The 24,065-nt window shown below is 41.1% G+C and overlaps 1 protein-coding gene across 1 annotated transcript in view; it reads left to right on the forward strand.

Annotated features, from left to right (window-relative positions):
- The window catches only part of NCS1 (neuronal calcium sensor 1), a 1,842,585-nt gene that overhangs the window by 741,641 nt on the left and 1,076,879 nt on the right, over nt 1-24,065 (forward strand). The window contains exon 3 of the mRNA XM_044058472.1: nt 15,199-15,223. Within this exon, the coding sequence (XP_043914407.1) occupies nt 15,199-15,223 (25 nt within the window). The remainder of the gene's footprint in view (nt 1-15,198; nt 15,224-24,065) is intronic.

Here is a 24,065-nt window from a genome sequence, read left to right on the forward strand (position 1 = left end):
TTTATACCTTTTTTATACCTTTCTTTACATGTTTCAATATTTTGTCAGGCTGTGTGGCACGCTGGTCTAGATAACAGAAAGCATAATATGAAAGCACTGTTTTATGTCTTATTCATAGTTACAAATACAATGTGAAGTCATTGTGCTTTCATTATGGTTGCTTAACAAATCATTAACAAATGAAGTATGTTGTTTGTTTTATTTTTGACTTGCTTCTTTAAAATTTTTGATTGCTTGCATGACTTAAAAAATAATGAACATGAGTTGCATAATTGCATGATTGGCAAAAATTAAGCAAGCTGTTTTTAATTTGTTTGAAGGCATGTAGAAAGTATTATTTTGTAATGTTAAGGAGTGGAGGAACAAATTGAAGTTGTGTAATGTGTATGTTCATTATACAGGAATCCTTTAGCTTTTGAAATAGGTACTTCAGTAATTTGTCATGACAATTTGAAATCTTGACGTCAGGTAGTTAAGTGAATTTTATACTTGACTGAACTGTTGGTTATTCAAAATTAATATCCTTGTTCAATCTTTCTGATTTGTGATTGACTGGTTAGCTCTTTGCAAGCTATAATAGGGGTTCACTTCCTGGTTTTCCAGCATTCTTCCTGTAGTGGTACATCCCATATCTTAATTGTCTATGTCCATACAATTTGGTTAATCCTTAAGCTAGAGCAGTATGCATGTCAACGTCTCACTTATTCTAGTGCATCTTCCTTGACGAGTGATGGGTGTTCTTTACGGCTGCATTTGCTTAGTTATATTTCATGGAAGTGGTTATGATTTCATTTTTTTTTTAATTTTGTGCTGTAATTCTGAAGTATTGGCTTATTTTGGAGTCAAACTTGTCTATTCTTAAAGTTCTGTCTTAATCATTAAATTTTTGCTAATTGTTTCTCTCTATGTGTTCCAATGAGGTCAGTTAATTATCAGAATGAACACAATAAAAGGTTTTAACTGGAAACTTGTCAGCATTTACCATAATTTGAGCTGTCAAAGTATTACTTTCAGATTTTCATATAACTGTAATTGCTTTTCTCTGGGACACTAGAAAAGCCGCATAAAATGTATTAGTCAGCCTTTGTGAGGGTTGATGGTTTACTATGTATGCTAAATAGAATTTTTCAGTAGAAATCCTGCAATTAATATACTTTACTGTCATAAATATCACTAACATTGGATAAATGGAACTCTGTTTGCAGGTGTTGTGATGACCCACCACTAGATCAGTAATCAAAGTGCCTCAATCCTCACTACTGGCAGTAGTGGGGGACATTCACTGGGAGAATAGCAAGTACACACAGTATTTCAAGATCAGCTCTCTGCACAAGTGCAATTTCTCTTAAGAGCACCCAGAGACCACAGTCATTCCGAGGCTCGTTTCTCACTCTTTCTCCAGATCCACAGTAAGACTCCCCACTGGCACAGTTATAGAGTTGAGATCTCAGCTGAGTGACCAAGCTAAGACCTCCACCACCCTCTCTGTCTAACCAGTGCTTCTTGTGCCTGCCCAAGTAACTGATGCACACACTCCTTGAGGTTTGATTTACACACACACACACACACACACACACACACACACACACACATACCCCTGGGAAAGGCTGGCAGAGGTTTACTAGCTATACCCCTTGTGCCCAGACTATAAGGTAGCTTTTATTGCCACCAGTCACTCATGCCAGCTACTTTAAGGCCCTTAACAAAGGGTGTCCAATCTTACTGTGTAATAATATTAACACAAATGGTAGTTTGACCAAGCGCAATGCTATTAGGAGTGGCCACACAGTGTCATCAAATAAATATCCAGGTACCCTTAAAACTTAAATATCTCTACACAGATCAGCAAGATCAGATCAGAACAGATCAGAAAGATTTAAATATATTTCATAATAAATAATAAAAGAACAAGATAATACTAAATATATATTCACAGTGACATCAGAGTTCAAAACCACAGAAAATATGTAAAACAACATTATAGGACAGTCTCAAATAAATAAAGACTATCTAAACTAAGCTTCACTATATTCCTGACTGACTGAGAATTACACTATAATCTAAAAACTTATTAATAGAGCAAGGTAGATGTGGTGACTGGCTTTTCTAGTTGCCAGTTCCAAGACAGAATGCAGAATACTTTGTCTCACTAAGAGACTTCTCAAATTAATATCTAAAGTATTTCTTCTGGGATAGCTTGCAGCATGACTTAATTTCTTGTCATCTAACTGCTAGTTCCCAGGCCAATTGATGGCAGCTGGTAGCATTTAGCATCTACCTGTAAAAATATGCAGACAAGGGCTTTTCCTCAGATCTCTGGCAGATGCTAAAATCATAAAACAATTGCATTCGTTCATGCTTTCAAGATTAGTAATTACTTCACCCCTAAGACAATACAGAAAGTTTCCTAGTACAGACATTGTATGTCTTACTGTTTTGAAAACTGAAATATACCATCTTTTATGGCCTACCTATAAAGTAATTTAATTTCAGTTATTTTTCTGAACGTCCTGTATTCCAGTTTCCACTGTTAATATATATATATTTAAACAGTTAAAGTAGTGCATGTGCATTTCTGTTCTCTTCCAGTAGAGCATACTCTGGTTACATTTCAAACAGCACTTTGCAAATACCTTTTCAACACATGCATCTGTAGAAGCAGTTTGATATGCACATGACGTACAGTTCGAATACATGTTTAACCCAAGCATCTTATATAAATCATTTCAGTATTCACCAATGATATATAATTATTTTACAAAATTCCAGCTAGCTGGGCTGCCCGTATCTCCTTTCATCACACTTCCTCTCCACTTCGAAGACTCAAGATAGTTTTTCAAGTGACCCTTGAGAAACATTGCTTGAGTGGAATGAGCCTATCTGGGAATGCATTATCTCATTCCTTGTCTTGAGAGCCCATCTGTATTGGCATTGCTAAGCCCACCGTGGTGCTGCATTGTCATATCATATGCCTGCAACCCTAGGCTCCACCACAGTAACTTGTGATTTTGCTGGCTGGTTCCCTGTAGCCATAGATTCCCCTCAGACTCCTTTTGCCTCCTACTGCATATACTCAGCAGAAGGACATCTCTAGCATGGTCAGGTTTCATCATGTTAACATGGTACAGTTTGTGCCCTTGCCTTCTGTCTAGCAGTTCTACCATGTAGTTAACATCACTGACCTGGTTTACCACTTTGAAGGGTCCCCCCAAGCTGCCTGCAGCCAGTTTTGTCTGACAGGAATGAGAACCATAACCTGCTTCCCCACAGCATACTTTCTAGCTCGAGCATTCCTGTCATACCAGACTTTTTTCTGCTGTTGGGCTTCTGTCAGGTTCTCTTGGGCCACCCCATGAGTTCCCTGAGCCTTGTCCTGAGGTTTAGGACGTATGCCACAACAGAGTCCTTGTGGGATTCACACTCACCCTCCCCACAACAGACTCCTTGTGGGATTCGCACTCACCCTCCCACTCATCACAAATCAAATGTAGAGGTCCCTTCACCCTATGCCCGTACAGCATCTCAAAGGTTGAAAAACCTGTGGATTCCTGGGGCACCTCTTTGTAAGAAAAGAAGAGATGGTCTGCAAATTCCTGTAGCATGGTCTTTAGTGTGAAGTTTAACCTCTCCACCAGACCATTCGCCTGAGGATGGTAGGGGTTTTCTTTAGATGCTTCACCCCACAGTTCTTCCACAGACAACCCAGCAAGTCTGACATGAAACTGGCACCTCTGTCAGTCAGTATTTCTTTTGGGAAACCTAGCCTGCTGAAAATCTCTAACAAAGCATTTGACACCTTTTCTGCCTCAATGTAGGACAGAGCCCACCACCTAACTGAATCTGGTAGCATAATCTGCAACCACTAGGATGTACTTCTTTCCTGTGGAACTTGGGATACTCAAAGGCCCAACAATATCCATAGCTATCCTCTGAAATGGCTCCTCAATCACAGGCAAAGGCATCGAAGGAGCTTTCACCTTGTCTCCTGCCTTGTCTACCTTTTGGCACTGCTCACAGGTTCTGCAGTATCCTTTTGCATCCCAAGCCAATAAAAGTTCAGTATAATACGTCTTTTGGTACACTTTATGCCCATATGATCTGCAAAGGAAATGTCATGGGGTATGGGTAGAAGTGCCAGATAGTAGGCTCTGGGCACTACCAACTGCTGTATTCTCTCACCCTCTAGCCCTCCCTCAGTGGTCCACTGTCTATACAGTAACCGTTTGTCCAAGTATACACATTCCTCCTTTACTTTAGAATCAGTGCCTCCCTAGCTACCTCAGTCAAGCCTTGTACTGTAGGGTCTAAGAGCTGAACCTGTCTCAAGTCTCTTTGTAACCATTTTCAGATCCCCTTCCACAGGAACTCTGGTATCCTCTGATAGAGGTGATTCACTGTCAGCCTGGGTACTGCTACTCGCCTCTGCCCTTACAGTCACTCTGTCCAAGGGAATGTCGGTACCCACCAGCAGCTGTGGCTCGCCTTCATAGGTGTGTACTAGGTTAATGGCCATAGAGCCTTTACAAGCCTAGCCCAAAAAAATTGCCTAGGCACCATGCCACCCGATGTTAATTCACAGTGCCCCTATCCAGTAGGGCAACTGGAGTGATCCCTGGGATGAAGTTTGTTACCCATCCACTCGTCAAGATCCGTCTTGAAGAGGGCCAGTGAGTTGCTGTGCTTGACATGAATGGGAAGCTTATTTCAGAGTATAGACTGTCTTTGGGAGATGAACCTGTCCCTACAGCATGTTCTGATAATTGTGGTAATGAGGTTGTGATGTCTGGAGCTGTGGCACGGGGGCTTTGGGATTTCTTTAGGTGTAGCATTTCAAGTAGGATTGGGTCGGGTTGGACAAGGCTTTGTAAGTCAAGCAGAGATCACCTCTAAGTAGACAATAAGAGACTGAGACCAGATGAAGTTTCTTGAGTCTGTCCATGTAGGACATGTGTTTAAGGCCTAGGATCCTTTTTGTGAGGTACTTTTGTGGCCTCTCCAGCTGTTGTAGGTGTCTGGTCAAGTATATGCCAAATGGGGCATTATATTTGATGATTGGTATAATGAGGGATGAGTACAGAAGGATGATGACCTCTTTCTTCCTGGATGCGAAACCTTTGGTTGTAAGATGTGCCATGTAGAAGGACTTTCTGACCACAGTGGCAATGTAGTGGTTGAAGGTGAGGTGGCTGTCGACCTGGGTGCCCAGATCTCTTATGGCCCCTTCAGTGTTCAGTGGGCCCCCATCAATGTGGTAGCTCATGGGAACTGAGTTTTTTCCAAAGGGGATGATAATGTATTTTTTGGCATTAAGCTTCAAGTCATGGTTCTGACACCAGTCATTGGTCTCAGAGATGCCCTTTTGTAGGATGTCTGCATCACTTGGGGAGTTGATAATGACTCCTAGCTTGCAGTCATCAGTGACCTTGGTCAGCCAGAGTCTTCCTGTGTTGGGCTGGACTTCTGAGAAGTAAATGCCAAACAGGAGAGGGCCCAGGACTGAGCTCTGTGGGACTCCAGTCATGACTGGTCGACAGTCTGACTTGGAATCCACAGCTTTCACTCTGTGGGTCCTATCTGTGAGCCAATTTGTAACCCACCTAGTGATGCAAGGTCTGATGCCTAGTTTGATGAGTTTATCAATGATACCTGAGTGGGGAATGGTATCAAAGGCCTTGGCCAGGTCGAGGTAGGCTATATGCAGTGCCTTACCCTCATCCACAACGTTGTTGACTGCCTCAAAGAAGTCAACCAGGTTCAGCAGGTAGGATCTCCCCCCTTGACAAAGCCAAACTGTGTGGGTCAAGAGTTTGGAGATTGCCTATATCTTTGTTAAGCATGTCCATGATGATGCGTTCCATAGCTTTGCATACCAGACTTGTCAGGCTAATGGGGCAATAGTTCCCAGGGTCTGTAGTTGCTCCCCCTTTATGGATGGGGATAACTGTAGCAGTGTGCCATTCATTAAGGACATAGCCTGAGGTAAGGCTGTGATTGAACAGGGCATACAGATGCGGTGCCAGTTTGTTTTGTAGCTCATGTAGGATGCACCCAGGTATATTATCAGGTCCCATGGACGCTGTATTCTTGGCTTTGGACAGTGCAGCTTTTACCTGTGCCACAGAAATGGTGGGTACCAGGCTTTCTTCTGGTATTGTGATAAGGCCCTGGGGGGGGGGTGTAAAGCTAATACTGAATCTCTCGACCGGTATGTTGGCTATATCTGTTGGCTCAGTATAGGAGGTGCCATTGTGCAGTAACTCACAGCAAATCTGTGTATTGCCTTGGAGGTTTTTGATAGAGCTATAGAAGGCTTTGTGGTTGTTTTTGGTGTCAGCCACAATTCTGCGTTCATAGCTGGCTTTAAAGGATTTGATAAGGGATCTCAGATTTTTGTTGAGACTGATAAGGGAGGTTTTCCAGTCTTGTGACTTCATTTTTTTCTGCAAGAATTTCTTCCTTCTGTTTTAGAGTTTATTGATGGCTGGGGACCACCAGATTGGCTTCCTTTTTTTTGGAGGAGAGTGTATTAGTTCTGTTTGGTATGGCAAGGTCCATGCATTTGTGTACATGCTGTTACAGTGCATTGGTGTATAATTTGGCAGTTATACAGCTATTTTCCATTGGCATGGATGCTGAGAAGATAGCCACCTCTGTTTTAGGAGCCCAAAGTTGGCTTTAGAGAAGTTTTTCAGGCTGGTCACCTTAGCGGGGGTTGTAGGTGAGATGGAGATTTCCATGGTGATCAGTTTGTGGTCGGATTTAACCAGGTAGGAACTGATTATAGGTGTGGAGCAACGGTCTCCCATGTTGGTGATAACCATGTCGCGGATGTTGCTTCCTCTAGTGGGGGTTAGAATAGAATGAGCTGGTCGAAGGCATTGGAATTGATAAATTCCAGAAAGTGTTGGGCCTTTACATTGGTACTTGAATAGTTTTCCCAAATGATGAAAGGGTAGTTGAAGTCACCCAGTATGAGAGTATTGGGCTGGACCTTGATAGATTCCAGGGTGCTTAGGAACTTGGAGTGGGAGTCTAGGGACATGTTTGGGGTTCTGTAGCAGCCTATGACTTGTATCGCCGTCTTACCCAGTGTTAGTTGTACCTGAAGTATCTCAGATGCATTATGCTGTGCTACCAGTCTAGAGGTGTGCGTATCCTTTAAGAATATGAAGACCACCACCTTTGGAGCTTCTGGCCGTATTCTGGGGCTGAAAGGTATGGAGTGAGTTGTAGCCTGGGAGCACAGGGTTGCTTTATGCCTGTTTAAATCAGATCTCCATTACAGCACAGATGTCGACATTCTCCATTTTGAGGAGAGCGTCGAGTGAGTGCATCTTGGGATTTAGACTTCTAGCACTGAGCAGCATGACCCTCATATTGCATTTCTTTGTTATAGTTATGGTGGAATTTTGGTCTTTGGAACACTGCCTATAAAAGGCACTATATGGGTGGCAAGAACCTTAGCCAGTACCGAGAATCCCTGGGGTGACAGATGCAGATCATCTCTGGGAAAACAACGAGGTCTGTCGATCATGTCATCCCAGGCAGACATACTGGATCCCCTTAGAATGACACAAGAAACTTAGCCAATTATTGAAGTCAATCATTTTCTGCTTGTACTGTGGTATCATTCTAGGTGATGGTAGAATACTGCTCAGGGCTAGGGTCATACCTACCTGAGACACATAATCCGAGAGTTTTATCACATCTCTTTTTATGTAGTCCAGGGAGGTATGTCTCAGGTCATTCACACACACATGGACAATGACTGAGTCATATTTGAACTTGTTGTGGAATGTTTTGAGTGCATGTTTTATGCGGTGGATCCTGGCACCTGACAGACCACTGACTGTCACCTTCTCCTTGTTCAACCTAGTGAGTGGGACATCAGTGTGCCTCAAAGTTGAGTCTCCTATGATTCGTACATTGGGCAAAGTGTTTTGCCTTAAGGGCTTAGTTTGAGGGGCACACTATGATGGTGAGCTATGTGTTTTGGGGTTGGTGCTGTGTTGTGTTGGTTAAGTGCATTTCTGTCTCGGGGATCTCTGTTGTTTGGGTAAATTTTTATTGATAGCCTCCGCAAAGGTGGGTGTATGGTTTGTGTTTCTACGTGTGGGTTGTGATGGTTGGTGTTTTGGAGGACTGTATTCTCTATGTAGTGAGTTGCAGATGTTGACCTTCTCCTCTTAACCAGCTTGTCCAGTCTTGGGTGGAGCTTGCACTGCTTCCAGTTTTGTGATATAAATGCATTTCTCACATGTATGAGTGTTGGTAGGTAAGAGGAGAGGGTTGTCTGTGTACATCACACAGTTGCCACACTGTTTCAGAATGCCCAAATGCACCAGGTTAGCAGGAGAAAGCACAGGAAATTGCCCTACAGTCATACCAGGAGGGGTGGTCATAACTAATAAGTACTGGTGCTGGTTCTGCGAAGGAACACCTAGTGCTGATAGCACCTAAGTGTGTTGCAATAAATGCTACAAAAGCTTGTTAAAGTGCTAGCTGATTAAGCTAATTGAAGTGCAAGAAGTAAAAGAACAAGCACGCTCTAAGGGAAAAATTTAAGAGCAGACTTTCTGGCACCGGTAATAGTTTACCTCCGCTGAGCGCCAATGTGCACAAACACAGGATTTTAAACCAGAAAGTTGAAAGGAATGGAAAAACTGCTCAAATGGCCAATAAACTACAATTTCTGGGCCAGAAACCACTCCTTTTGTGGTAGATAGGCTACCTAGAGGTTACCATTCACACTGATAAGCTAGAAGGCTTCCCTCCAACACAGAAAGGTCTTGGGAGGCTCAGAAACTTACAAACAGTCCTGGATACAGCAAATCTGTATCTGGACTAGACTAGTTACAAGAAAGGCAGGAAACAAGCTTAGAACTTTTTTTTTTCAGAAAAGCAGTTAAAACAGTAACAAAAACACTTCAAATGCAGTACTTGAGTGTGTAGCAATATTAGGGCAAATAACGTTTAAATAAATGCAAATAAATTAAAAACGACAAAAAAAAAACAAGTGCAGAGAGCAGTAAATCATATAAAAGTCAAAATGGAGGCACTTAGGGTATCTCTTTCTCTTTCCTGTTGCTCTTGTAGTATGCAGGATGCCAAAACTGGATCTGTGGAGCTTAAACGAGCGCAAACCTGGGCTTTTAAGCCAGAAAGTTGAAAGGGATGGAAAAACTGCCAGTAAACTACAATTTCTGGGCCAGAAACCACTCCTCTTGTGGTAGATAGGCTACCTTGTGTTTTACCACTCTCACTGATAAGCTAAAAGGTTTCCCTCCAACACTGAAAGGTCTGGGGGGCTCAGAAACTTACAAAACAGTCCTGGATACAGCAAATCTGTATCTGGACTAGGTTAGTTACAGGAAAGGCAGGAAACAAGATTACAACTTTTTTGTTTTTTTTTTTTTTTTTGCAGAAAAGCAGTTAAAACAGTAGCAAAAACACTTAAAATACAGTACAAGCTAGCACACTTGTGTGTAGCAATATTAACGCAAATACAGTTTAAATAAATGCAGATAAATTAAAAACAACACTGCTACAGGGTAGCTGCCTCTCTGAAGTAACCACCTCACTGGTCCTGGCTTCAAGTCTGCAGCCTGTCTGGGTCCCCCCAGGGTACCAGATTCACATGCTTGTCTCTCCATGACTGACTGCATGTAACTGCATGCACACAAGGTACTGCATTATCAAAATCATTCCCTATCAGGACATCTGTATAGATATCCTCAAACACACCTACTTACTTGCTTCCTTTTCCACCCTCCCAATCAAGGTGAACCCTAGCCAAAAGTATTTGGAATGGAGTCCCTCCTAAAGTTCTTGACTGGAGTAGACTGCCCAAGCAAGTAGTGCTTCTCTTTAACCATTGCAGGCTTCACAATGGTTAGGTCAGAATCTGTGTATCTCTTAGCAGTGCCCTGTTTCCCATCCACTATGATTGGCTATAACCTCTTATGGTAGTTTGCAGTATGGTAGTTGCATTTAAAACATTTAGCCCTTGATCCTGTCCGTGTACCTGAACTAGTGGCTCCCTCTGTTACTGGTGGACTCTGTTAGGGTGGTTCAGGCTGCCCACCATGGGTTCCCTTAGACCCATGTGCAGCACTGGATATCCCTTTCCCGTGCAGTGATGCCCTGCTTGCTAGCTATGGGTCTCCCTTTTTCCCTAACTCATCTTCGTTGTTGCATTCTCTGTCTGCCAACCAGATTCTCATGTCCTCAAGCAAAGTGCTAAGGGCATGTTCCGTCACCAGAAGGTCTGCTAGCCCATTCAAAAGTGGTGACCTGACACCCACTCACCCACCTATGAAAATAAGTGCTTAATTCAGCAGTATAATCACACACACTTTCATCTGCCTTGCGCCTATGCTCACATAACTTTTTTTTCTATAAGCTTGAGGTGTTAACTTAAAACACTCTAATAAACATTTCTTTACTTGCTTATAGTCTAGACAATCAATGTCAGACAGTTTAGAAACAACAGTTACAGCTTTACCATGGAGTAGGGGGGTCAGGAACCATACCCAGAGCCCTTGGTCAACATTATACTGTTTATATACCCTTTCAAACATATGAATACAACTATCAAAATTTATCACCCTCTGTAAATTGTGGATGAATTTTACTGACCTTTATTGCTTCTGGGGTTTGGTTACTCTGTTCCTCATTACCTCCATGACCCTGGCAAAGAGTCAGAATTTCCTTTTCATGTTGCTTAAGCCTCTTATTTTCTTCAGCTTCCAAACACCGCAGTCTGTCTGCTGATTCTGTTTACAAACGTTTGGCCTCCAGTTCAAGTCTCTCTAACTCCAGATGGATTTTTAAGTCCTCTGAGGCAAAGTTGAACTGTTCATTTTCTGTGAGTTGTACATTCCCAAGGCCAGTCTGGTTGTCCTCCTGGTTGCTGTTCAGCGATGCAGCTGTGGTTAAGGCTGCAATCATTTCTCCTTTAGTTTTGTTGGCATGCCCCAGTCCTTTGGCTTGGCACATCTCAGCTAACTGGCTCCTTGTCAGCTTGCCATAATCTTCCTCTGATATCCTTGCCTGCTCTCCCTAAGTAAGTTAAAAAAAAAAATAAATAAAACTATTGTGATATGAAACTCTGAATGTCTGCTGTGTGGCTGTTTGAGAGTACAAAGATGGTCTTTAGTAACCACTGTTTACAGGCTACAGGAGTTCAATATCCACACCACTGAATCCCAATATGTGATGTGGTATTCCCACCACTGCCAAACAGTATGCGATGTGGATATTCCACCACTGCCCACCAATATGTGACAACCCACCACTGGACTAGTAATCAAGGAGCCTCAATTCTCACCACTGGCAACAGTGAGGGACGTTCACTGGGAGGATAGCAAGTACACACGCCCAGTATTTCGAGATGCAGCTCTGCATCAAATGCAATTTCCCTTAGGAGCACACAGATACCACAGTGTGTCTTGGGCTGGTTTCTCAATAAGACTTCCCACTGGAACAGCAATAGAGTAGAGATCTCAGCTGAGTGACCAAGCTAAGACCTCCAGCACCCTCTCTGTCTAACCAGTGCTTCATGTCCCTGCCCAAGTAGATGACACACATACAGACACACACACACACTCACACACACACACGCACACACATGCACACACACACACACACACACACACACACACACACACACACACACACACACACACACACACACCTGGGAAAGGCTGGCACAGGGTTAGTAGCTATGACCCCTTCTGCCCAGACTGTAAGGTAGCTTTTACTGCCACAAGTCACTCCTGCCAGGTACTTTAAGGCCTTTAACAAAGGGTGTCCAGTCTTACTGTGTAATATTAATATTAACAGAAATGGTAGTTTGACCAAGAGCAAGGCTATTAGGAGTGGCCCTCATAGTGCCACCAAATAAATCTGCAAGTACTCACAAAACCTAAATATCTCTACACAGATAAGCTTCAATGAAAGGTTTAAATATATTTATGATAATAAATAAAAGAACAAGACAATCTTAAATATATATTCACAGTGACATCAGAGTTCAAAACCACAGGACGTATGTAAAACAACATTGCAGAACAGTCTCAAATAAATAAGTGAAGAATATCTAAACTAAGCTTCACTATATTCCTGACAGAATCTAAGAGAATTATACTATAATCTAAGAACTTACTAACAGAGCAAGGCAGATGTGGTGAATGGATCTTCTAGTTGTTGTCAGGTCCAAGACAGAATGCAGAATACTCAGTCTCACTAAGAAACGTTTCTCAAAATTAATATCTAAAATATTACTTATGGGATAGCTTGCAGAATGACATCAGTTCTTGTCATCTGACTGCTAGTTCCCAGGCCAAACAACCATTGGTGGCAGCTGGTAACATTTAACATCAGTATGTAAAAATATACATACAAGGGCTTCTCCTCAGATCTCTGGCAGATGCTGGAAGTCATAAAACAATTGCATTTCTTCATGCTTTCAAGACTAGTAATTACTTCACCCTAAAGACAATACAGAAAGTTTCCTAGTACAGCCATTGGGTCTGTTGTATTGAAAACTGAAAGATACAATATTTTGTAGCCTAGCCATAAAGTAATTTAATTTCAGTTATTTTTTCTCAAGTTAACTTCCTGTATTCCAGTTTCCACTGTTAAAATATATACATTTAAACATTTATAGTAGTGCATGTGCATTTATGTTCTCATCCAGTAGAGCACACTGTATTTACATTTCAAACAGCACTTTGCAAATACCTTTTCAACATGCATGTCAGTGCAAGTAGTTTGATATGCACATGACATACAGTTCTAATATGTTTGTAACCCAAGCATCTTATATAAATCATTTTGATATTAACCAATGACATATAATTATTTACGGAATTCCAGCTAGATGGGCTGACAGTATCTCCTTTTGTCACAGGTGTGTGTGTATTGTGCATTTACTTTATCATGTTAATACAACTACAGTAAGTTCTTAACCTTGCTGTATATTCAGCTATGTTCATTACCTGGCCAGTCTTCCTAATTTGTGTCTATACTTTGTTCTATAATGTTTTAGCTACTGCACCCTCCGTTTGTTTCATGGCTTCAGAAGAAGGTGCTGACTTTCTTGCTGGTTGCTGCATTAATTGTAAAAGGCAACAAACCTCTCACGTGTTGCCATTAGTAGGGTAGCTCCAGCAAGGAACAGCACCACTGAGAGTTCAGTCCCAAACCTGAGTCTCTTAATGTAGCAAGTAAGTCTCTCCTACTGAATTAGTATGCATTTCATTTGCTGTTTTGCAGTTTTTCTTATTAAAAAGAAAAAAAAGTGTTGAATGAAGGGCTTGCTGTCAGGTGCAAAGTATTTACTGGAAGTCCAGATTTACTGTATCAGAGCATATACAGGGAACACATCCAGATGTACAGGACCCACAGAACTAGTTATTTCCTTTAATTTTTGAATTATCACAATCCTCATACCAAAAGTTACACTAGCTCAGTGGTATAAAGATTTTGCTCCCCAAATATGCTGCACGTGGAAGGGGTTTGGCTGATGTTGGATAGCCAGCTTGGGTAGGGATGATTTAATGGCTGATGGTGAGTTCTCTCATCATAGGGCAATGGTGTGTAATATAATGGAGCTTGGAGCCACCTTCTGGACACTGGGGGGAGTGCACTGTACTCCATACACATTGTAGTGCATGGATAGAGAAGGCCAAGAGTCGAGGTTAAAATAGCAAAACATTCCTTGTGCATATGAGCTGTAATTGCACCCATGTTGTGCCGCATTACTTTATTAGGGATAATTCTTTTGGTCGTAGCAGTAGTGGGGATGGTAACAGGGCTGAAAAGTGGTATAGGAGGAAAAGTGGTAATGATTTTTATGTACTCTTTTGTGGGTAAAAAAAGGCATCGATAATAAAATGTAACAGCCCTTAATACTGAAAAGGAGGAATGTGCTGCAGAATTTAGAAGTTTGTTTGGATGGATGTGTAGCTTAGCAGCCATTATGGTTTGGAGAGGTGAGCTGATACTGGTAAGTATGTTTGACATGACAGAGTTTGAAAGGTCTTGTATGACTCACCATTTTAATAAAGGTTTGTTCCATTTGAAAATTCTGCGTGTATATTTAAAACTGCAGTGCACGTATGAATCTTTCTTCAGCATGACATACTATCCCAGGCTAACCCCCTCACTTGCCTCCACCATGCTCAAACTAAATTCCACCATGAAAGTTACACTGCCTTTACCTAACCTTTTCTGTGCCTTAGTCTTACACATGTAACTTTATATCTCTAACACCAAGAAATCTCACTGTATGTTTTCCCACAGCTGTCATTTACACTATTCTTCATACAGACTGCCCCTTCATGTACCGCTTACTTTCTCTCTTACAAAACTTCCATTCCCCAGGTAACTACTACTACCTCTATATTCTTTAATTCAAGCTCTCTACCTGAGTCTGCCTAATGTTTCATATAACTACTTGTCCTGTTAAGTTCTAACCCCTACTAAATCCGTTGTTGCCTTTGTTACCGTTTTCTGTACTTCCAACTAATAAGCACATTACATAATATATCCACTGTCTGTATGTGTTCTACATGTATTCATATAATTGTGTGTCATGTGAACACAATGTATTTTCCAAATTGTCATTTTTATGTCTTTAATTGTGCTTGTCTAATATGTAGAACTGTTCTCCCCCCAAGCCTCCATGGAAAATGGGATAAACCCCAATTGGAACTTCGCTGAAAACAAAGAGAAATAAGTAATGGGAACTGCAGCAGAAAAGGATAGGAGTCTGGTGCAGAAAAAATTATGGCTTTCATTAATTAGTGGCCACTGAATTTGTCTTCACTGGTGTCCTGTGATTTTAGTTAGCAGTTGTATTTCACATTATGTAACTGGAAGTAAGAAGTTCAACTGAGAGCTGTGTGGTTGAATCACCAAAATAAATATACTGTTGAAAATTTGTCCTGGAGGGGATGGTCACTAAAGAGGAGTATTTCTAACTATCTAAAAATGCTAGGATAAATTGCAGGTGGCATTGAAGGCTTTACTGAAACAGAAAAAGAGTATATAATGTTTTCCTGAGTGGAGATTTAGCCAGATGTTCAGTCACTTTGCTCTAGCTGCTTCTTCCTGACCAGATGCCGTAGAAATTTAAATGCATGATATAAATTGTGGAAAAAAATTGTAACTCACTTTTTCTTTCTGTTACAGTCACAGAGAAGGAGGTGCAGCAATGGTAAGTGATAAACTTATCTTTATTTTTTATAAGTACTGAATAACTTGTTCAATTCATAGAACAAAAACCTGGCTATCTGAATGTTTTGCTTTGCTTTAGAAATCTGTGCCAGTAAAGGCAAGAAGGCTCGTCCTAACACATTTTACCTCCTCATACTGGTTCTGAACTTAACAACAAGTTTGTACTAAAGGTGTACGAGTCACAGATGATGTCGCATTCTCTCTGTGGGTAGATCCATGGGTGTTTTTTAGGGAGCCAAGAGATGCATTTTGTATTATCTTTATTTATTGCACTCCCTCCAGTAAGAGATTTCCATGATTTGCTTTTATAAAATCTGGTGGGCAGTGGATTTTAAAAATACATCGGCTGGACCATGCAGTGAACCCCCTTTTAATTTTTCTGAAGTACTACTGTTGCTGCTACGTAAATCCTGACTTGGCCCACTTGGAGTTTTTAAACAAACATTTGAACCAACAAAAAAATAAGCTTGTCTTTTAATGCTGTTGAACCATCTCACAGCATAATCCTCATAATAACTGTTTATTGTGCCTTCCATTCAACTTTTTTAGTTTAAAAACAGTATTAGAGGGCTTGCCATTACCATCCATATTTTAATGGAAAATGTTTTACCTGTGGTTTATGTATGTTGGCTTCACATTCTTAAGCTTATTGAAACTACTGAAAGTTGTCATACCTTAAGTGTAGTCATTCTGCTAGCTTTATTGTATGCAAACCTTGCAGAGTATGCTGCCTTAAGTTTAGGTGAATGTAAAAGATCCTGCAGCGTGTATTGAAGATAGAAGAGCAAGTCCCCCTGATGCCCTAGCCAAATTTCTCATAGTAATATAAATGCCACCTCAGGTCTCCCATGAAAGGAGTCCACTAGCCTAGTGGGGCTAACCTGGTCAGCAAAGGATAACAAATAAATAAAGAATTAAAAGTACATTATTAACATACTGTCATTCATTCCTGTTTGAGTTGCATAATGAATGTTGACTTACTGCTGATGAGGCTAATAATTATTTAGGCAAAAATAAAAAGCATTTTTGATACATATCTCTAGCTGAACTAGAGGCTGCTGAGAGTGTCAGCAGGGCATGCTGTGAGTTCTTTGGAGTAACTTGCATTATGTAGACATGACATCTTTGACCTTTTTGAGGAAGTGTCTTGATCCAAATGTAGTTTACTTAATTGTCAACTTCTGCTATTTATGTCACTGAGGGAAACTATTGATTCTCAAGAGCTATATGAGTAGCACAGTTAATGTTCTGCTAAAAACATGATATGTTTGTCATATTGATCACTGCTGCTGTAGCCTTAGCTGTATGGATTGTACCCTGCCAAAGAAATAACAGCCAGACAACTTCCAAAGCTGCAGGACAGCTTTCTCCCACCCAAACTGTCAAGCAGCTTGAGCTGAGCTGACTAAAAGACAAGTTTAGGCCCAAAGACCTCCAGAGCTTTACTGCCACTGAAGAATACACTCCTCTGAGGCTTTCAAAAATCGACGGTTGGCTTGTGATTTCATTGCTGATCAGAGAAGTTCCCTTTGGGTGAAAAAAATTTCCATTTTCTTAATTTTATTGATGCTATTATTGCTTTCCTCTTCAGGAAAGTTATTTTAAAGATGGGAGTGTTGTGTTTTAATGGATTATAATATACTTTTAAATGGAGCATTCTTTTTTTCTTTCAGTTTAAAAGTTGTGTTAACTAACTGAAAATGTATTATCTGTGGAGAAATTGTGTTTAGTTTTCCTTGGTGGGGTTGGCATGGTGATTTAAACTACTTTTTACTGTGTTTTCTTATGTTAAAAAAAAAAGTAACTTTTATGGCTTGGTAATTTTACAGGCATTTGCTGCTCCTGTTCCCCAGGAATGAGGCACCATTTCCAACATGACTGTAAAACAGACTACTAGTCCCACAGTCGGTCTTTTCTGCCAGACCCAAAAAAGAAAGTTAAGCAAACAACCTTTGCTACCATAGCAGGCTAGCAATTTGCTTTAGCTGCAGGTGGATGACTGCTGTGGCCATTTATTGTATCTCAGACCACTCATTTTTGCCTTGAATCCCTCTGGTGTAGCACATGTAGCCACTTATGGACAGTGGGTTAGCCACATGCTCTGCCCTGTTGGAGTCCCCTCAGTGGGCAAGGAAGAGCCACTCTTTGTTGTCCCTGGGAGAAGGAACAGAAAGATTTCGCTTTAGTGTATGAATGCTGTGCCCGTCCTTAGGAAAGTAGCTTCTGCCTTTAGTAACACTGTTGACCCCATTTTTTCTGTCAAAAAGAAACAGAAAAATAAGCATGTATCTACTTCTCTTCAATTTTTTTTAAACAGAAGTAGTTTACTTGGTCTGGCTCAGTTCGGGCTATTGATCCTTACTGTTTCTAGTAAACAAGAAAAGCAAAAAAAAAAGGGGGGGGGATTCCTCTTTTTAGGAAGAAATTCAAGGTTTTGAACAGGAAGATGCAGGGATGGATTCATATTTTTTTCCCCACAGATTTCTGATTCAGACTCGGAGGGGAGCTCAGTTTTTGATTCTCCTTGGGGGGGGGGGGGATCTCTTTCTCTGAGACTATTATTACAACATGCAAATGTTTGCAATGGGAGAACACTGAGGTTTCTCAGTCCCTCAGAAATTACCATGAGTTGTTACAGAAGGATTTTCTAGAATCTACACCCATCCCTCCTATTTTGTCTGCTTTATAGAATGTGTTTTACTGTATGCAATTTTTGTGATAGCCAGCAAGCTGCCACTAAAATAGCAGATAGAATTTATACAGTCTTCATTCTTTTAAATTTTTATGCACCGTTTCCAAACCTGACACAGGAGCTATAACCTTAGTTAATCGCACTGATGATAAATACTTAGATAATTCCAATCCTACTCTTTCTGATAAAGATGGGAACATTGCTGATAAGTATGGGAAAAAGTGATCTTTGAATCTCAGAATTTTGAATTGTCAGGCTCATATGTTTGTTTGTTCTGACAAATGTGAAAGTATGAGGAATATTGTATCTGCAGATGTTATGTTGTCCTAGCTTTCCTTCATTCTTACATGTGGGTTCGGAGCCTATCCGTGGGTCTGACTCTGCCAATTAAAAAAGCTCAAAGTCTCTTAAGTTAGCTTATGGCAAGATAGATATCCCGTAATGTAGTGGTATCAATCCTCAGAACTCGTTTGCTGCTTTACAAGTTCAGAAGTGCTCTTCTTGGCCGTGGCTAAATGAACTTTTTCTTCTGTGTTTGTCTTACATTTATAGTTAGGATATATTTTGCTACGATGGACATAATATCTCTCTTTACAGTAATACCTAATGAATGGGGCATTGAGAATGTACGTGAATTGCTGTGTACTAAAAAAGTTTTTACTTCTGCTAAAATTAACCTGATATGTAACCTACTTGAGATTATTTTGGATAATAATGTGTTCATATTTAATGAGATGTTTTACTTGCAAAAGGTTGGTGTGGCTGTGGGCATAGCTTGTGCCAATAGCTCCGCCAACCTAGCATTGGTACAATGGGAACACAGTCCTCTACTCCAAGGCAATGATTTTAGTGATGCAATTTTATGGTATGTACGTTTTGTAGATGACGTCTTCCTTTTATGGGGAAGTACAGTAGAAAGATTAGAACAATTTATTGATTATCTTCATATGTCTACCAACTTCCTGAGGTTCACTTATAAGTACTCTAATGAGAGAATAGAGTTTTTAGATGTAAAAGTTAGTAAGATACAACCTGGGGGATTAACTACAGACCTGTACAGAAAACCTAGCAGAAACAAATTGCATCCTACACAAATCAAGCATGCACCCTAGACATGTGAGTAAGAATGTTCTCAAGGGGCATTTCTTGAGAATGAGCAGGATATGTAACACAGATGATGGGTTAAATGCAGCAGTGTGTATACTGAGGAAAGATTTCATGGATAGGGGTTATAATCAAAGTGAGATAGATGAAAGTGTCAGTCATATGTATGAAGTATGTAATAGTAGTGGCAACCCTTATTTTTCCCATTCAACAGAAGGGAGCCTTAGTAATTCTAGGGCTAATAATGACAGAATTAGATTTCCAGTATCATACTCTAGTGATATTAAGTTATTTTGTAACATTTTTGAAAAAAACTGGAATATATTAACATTGATAACTGAACTAGAAAATGTTATTGATACAGTACCACATTTCTCATTTATTAATAGAAAGTCACTTAAGAGGCAGCTCTGTGATAAGTCCTCAGGAATGACCAGCAGGAAATGCTCTAACAGAGTAGGCACCTTCCCCTGCAGAAATTGTACAGCCTTGTAAGTACATATATTCAGGCTCTTCTTTTTTGCACAGAAGTCAGAAATTTAAAGTTAAGGCTGACTTTTATGCAGATTGTAAAACGCAGAATGTGGTCTATTTTAGTTTTTGTAAGTACTGAGATGCTTTTTATATTGTGAAGACAAATAGATGCCTTAAAGATAGATTCCTGGAACATATGAGGGACATTGTAAACAATAAGGAAACTAGTGCTTTGGCTAAGCATGTACAAGAAAAAGGGATGCACACCATGTTTTTAACTTTTTTGTATTAGAGATTTTATCAGAAAGCTTAAGAGGTGGAGATATTAAGAACAGAACAGAGGAGGTTGAACAGAAGTGGATTATGAAACTGCAGGCTGATAAACCACCTGGAATTAATGGTATGGTATCACTTAAACCTATTCTGAAAGCCAGACCATTGAAACATTAAAATTATGTGTCAAATGTTTTTTTTTTTGTATTAATATGTAGTATTTATACATTTTACTAATAGTTGTACATTTTTTAAATATTTTTAGCGTTAAAATAATTAAAGCTTTTAGATAAATGCACTTTCCAATTTAGTTAGTCCATTCTCCACTGTGATAGGCTGTCTTTTAAGTTAAATTTGGATGTTCAGTAATATGATTTAAGTCTGAAGAAGCGATCAGTTTGGATCGTGAAAGCGCTAACTTTTCATTAAATTTTGTTTGTTTTCTTCCTTCAGTCGTAGTTTGTTCATTATTTTGTTGTTATTTTTTGCTTTTAGGTGAATACCGAGCATTTTACCCAGTATCTGTGCCTTTTTTATTACATATAGTTAGGATATAGCTGATTTCTGTTAGAAAACAGTTCAAATATAGTTGGAATATTAGCTTTACGTAGTAGTGAATATTAGGTGTTGTTTGATAGTTTTGCTGTTTTGGCCATCGTTTTTTCCACAGGCCTGTGTGCGTCTTATTGGTATCCCGTAGTGGTAGTTACACTTGGCTATTTTCTTGTTGAGCCTTTTAGCGGCTTTTTGTTAGCTTAATATAGAGTATTTGTTATTGAGAACTTTCTAGTTTAGTCCGTTCTGATTAGTATTAGGATTTACCGACACGTTTGTATATTGTTATTAAGCATTGGTAGCTTAGCTAACTGTTTTACAGATGTGGCGTGTTTTCTTTATTTAACAAAGTCTGTTTCATTAGAGAACTTTTCTAGTTCTGTGTTTTTCCCTCGTTTTTCATAGGGCTAGACCCGTTTACGTTAGAGGACCTAGTCCTCTTATTATACTGTTGTTTCTTTTTACAGTGTGTTGTGTTCTCTTCATATAACCCTATTACCAAAGACTGCTAAGGGGCCATCTCTGGTGTGTTTCCTTTCTGCTTTAGCAGGGCTAGGACTGTTTGAGTTAGAGGACCTAGCCCTCTTCTCCTATTATTTCTTCTTTGTGTGGTGTGCTTTTACCCTCCCTGTAGTTGAAGTCCGTTTAAGTTAGAGGACCTAGCTAATTCTCTTTCTATTGCTTTTTATGACATTTGCTGCTAGTTAGAGTTGTCTAGTATGTCTAAAGAAAAAGAAAAGGATCATAAACCTTCGGGTTTTAAGAAGTGCCAAAAATATAATCAAAAAATGTCCATAACGAATGAGCATACTGTATGTGTTTACTGTTTAGGAGCCATTCACTTACAAGAGAGTTGTACTTTTTGTCATGCTTTTAGTTCTAGAGTCCTTCCAGAAAGGAAAAACAAGCTTATTTTGAAAGGTCTCCTGAAACCATCTTTTGAGGAAGTTTTAGGTAGTTCTTCATCCTCTCACTCTGCAAAGTCTTCCTCTAGTCAAAAAGAAACGGCTGCTAAGAGGCCATGTCCAGTATCCTCAGAGAGTTCTGGACCTCCTGAAAAAATATCTAAAATTAAGACTTCCACGTCATTGGCTATACTGCCTTCGGAGCTGACTGAGGTTATTACCATTGATGTGCCTACATCGGCCCCAAGAGCTGAAAAAGGATGCTTCAACTCAAAGCCAGTCTACCGACATTCCTCCGGTCTCCCCTACCTTGAGATCTCCTATTTTACAGAGATCTCTCTCACCAACCCTTTCCTCTAGGTCCTCTAGGAGCAAACTTTTGGATGAAGATGTGGAGAGGGTGGTGCACAGACTTTTGAAGGCACCGGGGCTGGCAAATTTGCTCTCGGCTCCTGCCCAGCTGGTTTTGGAGACGCCCGAACTGTCTACATCCACTACTGTTCCTCCTCCGCGCCATACCAGTCTGTTGAAGCCTGAAGATCCAGTACCGCTTGCAGTAGAACCTTCAGCTCTAGCACCCCATGAGGCCTTACCGGAACTATCTGCTCCAACACTCTTGGTGCTATCCGTAATGTCTAGGAGCCAAAGTTCAGCAGTCGGCCCCAAGGGAGATTCTCAGACCCGAGCCTCTTCGGTTCCGAGTCTACCTCTCGGTGCGTCGGCTTGGCTGAGCTTGGCTCCGACATTGGCCTCGGAGCCGATTTCCCTGGAACCAGGGCTACCTCTGCTTCTTTGGAACCGGTTGTGTCCTGGGAACCGGGGGAGTCTGCCTTTGAGCTGATGAGTGTGTGGACCAAATCTACAGCTCTACAGAAGGATGCTGATGTTCTTCCCCCCAAAAGCACCGGCCTCTGTCTTGGCACGACCTGATCCGCAGCCTCACGAACCCTTTTTGGGTGGTCCCCATTCTTCAGAGACCTCCCCAGAATATCCTTCTGAGGAACCTCCTCTGAAGAAAACATGCAAGAAGAAGCATGTAGACTCCCCTGATGAGTCTGTCACCTCTGACACTGACCTCGAGGAGTCAGAAGGGTCCCCACGGTCATCCTCTGATATCTCCTGTGTAGATATCCTTGAGATCCTAAAATAGAGAGATGGCTGGACTACCATCACCCCTTCTGATGAGGAGTCGGTGTACCTGAAAGCTTTCGGATCTCAACCTTCAGCCTCTTGGGTGTCTCCACCTTTCGATGAGCTCATGGACTTGGTCAGTTGAAAGGCATGGGAATCACCTGACACCATGGAACCAGTCCCTAGGAGGCCAAAGAAATTTCAGTTAGCCCCCAAGGAAAAGGATTTCTTGACAAAAGATGTGCCAATAGATGCTATGGTGGTAGCAGCAGCCACCAACAAGGAGATTGCAGAGATATCCTCATCTATCCATCCGCCGAACAAAGAGTCTTGAATGATAGACCGATATGGGAAGCGTGTTTTTTCTTCAGCGGCTTTTACCCTTAGATCACGGAATTATCTTACACATTTTACAAGGCTTCAGAGAGATCTCCTGATGGAACTAGGACATACTGTACAAGGCTCTTCAACTGCGGGGGTACCAGAAAAGGTTACCACTCAGTTATCCACCTTAAACTCCTTAATGAACTCCTCTGTGAGACTGATATATGCAACAGATGGAGCGAGTAGGACAGCGGGTTCAGGAGTTTCCTCTGAGGAGACACTAGTGGACGCGCTTGTGTAACTTTGCAGAACCCTTTAGGTTTACCTTCACAAATGCCCCCTTTGACGGTTCCTCATTGTTTGGACCAAAAATTAAGGATACACTCATCAGATGCGAGCAGGAAGGGAAAACTGTCTCTGCCATTGGAGTACATTTTTCCATTCCTTCAAGACCCTATCCTAAAGGGCAGAAAGGCGGGAAAATGTGGTTCAAGAAATCCCAGAGATTTTTCCCAGATGCATGAGGTGATTACTTCCCCAGGGGCAGAGGGGGAGGAAGTAATAGTAGACGCCATCCTAGAGGCAGAGGAGGTCTACAGAACCAGGGTGACCATGATTCCTTTCACAGAATTCCCTATCAGCGCTCCTGAAAGGAGGCCTGACTGTGCTACTCTGGAACCAGTCAGGGGACATTTATCTTTGTACCCAGAAAGCCTGGCACAACATCACAAAAGACAAGTGGGTACAAAACATAATAGCCAGAGGATACTCCATTCCCTTTTCCTACCCCCCTCCTCCAACCAGGAAAATCCTGGATGTTCCACACAATCACAGGGATCAAGCAACTGTAGAGATCCAAAAGTTGCTAAACAAAAGAGTCATCCAGACCATCCCCGCAGACCAGATATGATTCAGAACTTACTCAAGATTCTTTTTAGTACCAAAAAGCACAGGGGACTGGAGGCTCATATTAGATCTCAGCAAACTAAACGAATCAGTAAAGAAGTCCAAGTGCCAAATGGTGACATTGCAGTCTATACTTCCCCTTTTAGGGAAAGACAATTGGATGTGCTCGATAGTCCTCCAAGATGTGTACTACCACATAAAAATGGACAGAGCATCGAGGAGTCACTTACGCTTCCAGCTGGGAGCCAGTCACTATCATTTTCGCGCTCTTCCCTTTGGTCTCACTACAGCCCCCAGAGTGTTCACCAAATTCATGGCAATAGTAATGGCTCACTTGAGACGTCTTGGATTCCGAGTGTTTCCATACCTGGACAACTGTCTCCTAACTGCCACCACCAAGCATCTACATCAACAGGCCGGAGACATGACCCTACAAATTTGTGCTCAGTTAGACATTA

This window comes from Protopterus annectens, chromosome 16.part0, assembly GCF_019279795.1.
Source record: "Protopterus annectens isolate FY-2018-M chromosome 16.part0, PAN1.0, whole genome shotgun sequence".
NCBI classification, from domain to species: domain Eukaryota; kingdom Metazoa; phylum Chordata; order Ceratodontiformes; family Protopteridae; genus Protopterus; species Protopterus annectens.